This window comes from Leptonychotes weddellii, chromosome 7 (genome assembly GCF_054177405.1).
Source record: "Leptonychotes weddellii isolate Sample4059 chromosome 7, ASM5417740v2, whole genome shotgun sequence".
In the NCBI taxonomy this organism is placed as follows: Eukaryota; Metazoa; Chordata; class Mammalia; order Carnivora; family Phocidae; genus Leptonychotes; species Leptonychotes weddellii.
In genome coordinates, this window is record NC_138375.1 from 111,591,650 (window position 1) to 111,596,331 (window position 4,682).

Genomic DNA, 4,682 nt, shown 5'->3' on the forward strand with positions numbered 1-4,682 from the left:
GAGGCTGTGGGAGCCCCTCCCTGGGGCCCCGAACCCAGAATTTCTGAGGCCTCAGGGAGGGTGTCCCATGGGAAGTGACGGCTAAACTGAAACCTGAGGTCTGGTGAGGAGGGGAAGGGGCGGGGGCGCTGGCGGGGGGGACGAGGGGTGCAGGGCAGAGTGTGCCAGCGTGATGGAGGGCCAGAAATGGCCAGGATCGGCCCTTCATGGAATGACAGGTCATTTGGCTAAAGCCTAGGGTGGGGTGATGGGGAGCAGGTGGGACGGAGCAGCTGTGTCTGGGAGCCCTCGAAGCAGCCGGAACACCAATTAGCCAGAGGCTGGAATAATGCTGAATCTTTAGATTCTAGAAACGTGATCTTTAGATTTTTAGGTTTAGATTTTGAGATTTAGATCTTAGATCTTTAGAGCCTAGAAACATGGAGGTGCCTCCTCTGGGAGCTTTGGCCCTGGGTAAGGGCTCAGAATGGCCGCCCTCCAGGGGCCCAGGGAACCCTGTTGTTGCCACCTGGCAGGAGAGTACAACCCACTTTGGTCTTTGTGAGCCTGAAAGGTGTCTTAATTAAGAAGAGAGTGCAGCCAGCCAGGTCTGGATTCTGAATGCAGCGGCTGCAGAGAGCGTTAGCAGAACTTTCTCAGCTGCCTCTCTGGCCACACTCTCCCTAGAACAGCTGCCTGCGGATTCGGGGAGCAGGGCTGGGCAGCCGCCGGAACCACCGCTGAGTGTCCGAGGCTGAGAGGCCCCGGGCCCGCCCGCCTGCCCCTGCCTCAGCCTGAGGGTCAGAGTTGTCTAGAGCTGCTTCTCTGTCTGTTAGTTGCTGTTGTGTGTGCGCTGACTCTCCGGGCCTGCCTTGTCTTTCATTCCCTTTGCTTCTTTCTCCGCCTCTCGCGCTCCCCCCTCCTCTCTCTTCTTCTCTCCCTCTCTCTCTTTCCCTCTTTCTCTCTCTCCAAGCTGCAGAAACCCAGAACAGCAGGCAGCCATGTGGTGCTCACATCCAGTTAATAAGGCCTGTGCACAGTTGACTTCCTGGCAACAGGCCAGCAAGCCTGGAGCAGGACCTGCATGTCGGCTTGGCGTTTCCCAGGAGAAACTGACCTCTTTCCTCTGGTGAATTCGGTGTCTCTTTGCTGCCCCCAGTCCTGGTGTGGCAGGTGCCACGGCAATGGTGTATCACCGGAGAGCTACCTGAGTCAGCTGGCCCCCAGAGCTCACCTGGAGGCTCGGGGTGCTGGGAACACTGGTGTCTCTGTGCAGAGAGTACAGAGATAACTGTCCTTCTGCAGGTGGGGAGGACGGTAGAGGAGTTTCAGCCAGCCAGTGAGCTCAGGACTGTGTCCGCCAGACTGTGCTTGAGGCAGCCGGAGCTTCTCTGTGCTTGCCGTTCCTCAGAAAGAGCCCGGGGCTGGATCCAGAGCTGCATGAGGTGGAGGCGTGCCAGGGTGCCCTTGGAGGTGCCCTACACCTTGAGGGTGTCGTGGGAAAGTAGCAGCTGCACTGCAGAGTTCCCACGGAGAGTGGACCCACCTCTCAGATTGTTGCTTCCACAGAGATGAGATGCTGGCCTCTGGTCATGAGTCCACATCCATTCCTGCCTCCGTGGAGCTGAAGGGACACGGGTGACCCACCCACTGGTTCCTTCCACGAGTGTTGACTGGATGTGTGTCCTACCCGGTGCTGGTCTAGATCCACAGTCCCTGCCCTCCTGGTGCTTTGGGGCAGACTTTCATCACAGTAGCTCCTGGAGCATGTGGGCTGCAGAGGCTCACAACTGGGAGACTCTGACCTGTTCTGGCAAGTCAGGCGAGGCAGTGAGATCTGAGGGGTGAGTTAACTGTGGAGTTGGAGTTAGGTGGGGGTGCGCCTCCAAGCTGCACCCTAAAGGCTCTGGGGGACAGTTCGTGTGACAGGTGCATGGGTGAGGGCGTGTGTGGGGACGAGGCCAAGCACAGGTCGGGGTGGACCCTGCAGGGCCTTGAAGTCCTTGGGAAGGGATTAGTTACGAACATCAGAAATGCCCAGCTGTGCAGGGTGTGGGGCTGGACGGCAGTCTGCCGTCAGCCGGCTGGAGGAGGCAGGTCGGGAGTGGGAGGCAGGGGGCTGACTGGTGCAGTGAGGAGCAGTGGACGTGGGGACTTGGATGTTCTGGAGGTGCAGCTGGGGCACGCGGGGTAGCTTAGGACAGGACTGTCAGAACCCTCTCGTCCTTTTCTGTGCCAGGATGCTGATCCCTGCCTGTCCCTGCTTCCTCCACCAGCCCTGACAGACCCCAAGGCCATCAGGTGGTGCTCTGTGGCCCCTGCTCTTTGCCTGGGCTTTCCTCTTCCCTGTCCTCAGCAGCCTCGTTCTCACCTGGAGTAAGGGCAGAGATTTCTCTTTCTCCTTGCAGGTACATTCAGTACAGCCAGTAAAGCACATCTCCACCCCTGCTCACCCTCCACCTCTGCGTAGCCTTCCCCCGACATTGGGAAGAAGCTGGTCACTCGTCAGGTTTCAGGCACGTCTGCCTCTGGCAGCCTGGCAGCCATGACTCCCACCATATTGTGCTGATGAGGCTGGGTCTCTGTACTTGACAGCCACCGGCCAAGCTTGTGACTTTTTGCCCAAACTTGTCTCAACTCCCCAGGCCCTTGGCATGAAGGCCACACACAGCCAGGGCTCTGTGTGCTCTGGGCCTAGCCAGACCCTCACGCCCCACGGACCAGAACAGCCTGACATTCTTAACAAAGGAGGTGGGCATCAGCCTGTTGTTGCGACCCCCCTGTGTGCGGACCCTCCACCCTTGTCCACTTGGACAACTCCCACGCAGCCCTCCAGACTCAGGGAAGCGCCATCCTGCTCTCTGCGCTGTGCCCTCGCTCCTCTGAGGGGGTGGGGCTAGCGGAGGTGAGGCCGCCGCCGCCGCTGTACGTACAGCTCATGGGCTCTGAGGTACAGACGGTGTGACTCTAACTTGATATCCGAGCTCCCGCTGCCGGGGGTGCTGTGTGCGGGGCACTGGCTGTGTGTCACACAGGAGATGACACCGTGCCAGCCCGAGGCCGTCCGGCTGTCAGTGGTGGAGCAGGAATTCGAACCCAGACTGTTGGCCCCCACAGTGCACTGCTGAGCTAAAGTTTTTGTGCTACTTAGGAATTACGCAGTTAATTTGTATTCTCCTGCTAGACCCTGAGCTCCTTGAGGGCAGGGATCGTGTCTCCATCTTGGTTTCTCTGGCATATTGCAGTTGTTTTTGATGAGTGGATGGATGGACAGACAAATGAACCTCTGGATGGATGGGTGGGGGAGCCCGTGTGAAGCCGTGAATCCAGCTGGCCCTCTCCCATGTTGGGTCTTTGAGGCCCAGAAGGATGGAGGAAGATGGGTCAGCCACACTGCCTTCCTATCTGAATGGGGGCCCTGACCGCTCTGTGTCTTCTGTCCCCCAACCCCACCCCTGGCACCTGGATGTGCGGACGGCAGATGTTTGCTGAGGAGGAGGCCGAGCTGACGTGGGAGACGTCCCCAGAGAAGCTGCAGCAGTATCGCCAGGTGCACCTCCTGCCGGGCCTGCGGGAGCAGGGCTGGTGCGAGATCACTGCCCACCTCCTGGCCCTCCCTGAGCACGATGCCCGAGAAAAGGTGCTGCAGACGCTGGGCGCCCTCCTGGCCACCTGCCGGGACCGCTACCGTCAGGACCCCCAGCTCAGCAGAACACTGGTCAGCCTGCAGGCAGAGTACCAGGCTCTGGCCGCCCTGGAGCTCCAAGACGGTGAGGATGAGGGCTACTTCCGGGAACTGCTGGGCTCCATCAACAGCTTGCTGAAGGAGTTGCGATGAGGCTGCTCCCCAGCACTGGGACTGGACTGGGACTTTAGTGACGCTGATGGGCACCAGCTTGGCTGGGCTCTTCAGGGGACACCAGCCAGGAGGGAGGACTTCCCTACTGGGGCCTGGACACCATCTGGGTAGTGCTGGCTTGGCCATTAAATGGAGGCATGAGGGCCGTTGTCTGTTGTGTGTCTCTGCAGACTGGACACAGTCCTGTGGTTGGGGGACTGTATCTAGGAGCCCCCAGGTTGGGTAGATAGGCACCTGAGGAGCCCCTGATGACACGGCGGATGATCAGCCCAGGGCGTCCAGTAATAGGCCCCATGGGAAGGGTCTGGGCTCAGGAGTTGGAAAACCCTGGCTGCGACCCAGCTCTTCCCCACCCAGTAGCTCTGTGACCTTGGCAAGTCATTTGCCTTCCCCTGGGCCTGTTTTCCCAGCTGTCGCAGGGGAGTGCCGTTAAGTGTGAGAAAATATGCATAAAGCACCACAGCAGGGTCAGGCGCCCTGCTTGTTCTTTCCCCCACCTGGCTCTGACGGAAGGTCTGGGGGATCATCTCGCTGCCTCCTGTGCCCCGGACATAGCTTTGACGCCCCTGGCTGTGTGTCAGCCCCAGCAGCTTACAGGCTGGGGGCAGGGTGCTGGAAGGACTGGGGGTGGCCTGCGGCACTCCGGAGGACCCTTGGGTGTAGGCCTCGCTCTTGGAGAGGTGTGATCTCCCTGAAACTGGAAGAAGGCCCGCCTGACAGGGCCCTCTGTGCCCTCGCCCCTCCCCCGTGTCCACCGAGGTGCACTGCGGGGGTGGCCTCGGAGGCGGGGGCAGCCGAGCCCGGCAAGTCCCGGCTCCCACCCCACAGGAGCCCTGTGCCAGGC

At 60.3% G+C, this 4,682-nt stretch overlaps 1 protein-coding gene across 7 annotated transcripts in view; it reads left to right on the plus strand.

The window, feature by feature from the left end:
- Positions 1–3,981, plus strand: part of SIL1 (SIL1 nucleotide exchange factor) — a 209,739-nt gene extending 205,758 nt beyond the window's left edge. For 6 of the 7 annotated variants that reach the window (XM_081825720.1, XM_081825721.1, XM_081825718.1 and 3 more), the window contains one exon: positions 3,461–3,981. In XM_081825720.1, the coding sequence (XP_081681846.1) occupies positions 3,461–3,817 (357 nt within the window). In that variant the 3' untranslated portion in view covers positions 3,818–3,981. The other variant, XM_081825719.1, reaches the window with a different exon arrangement.
- Positions 3,982–4,682: the final 701 nt, after the last annotated feature.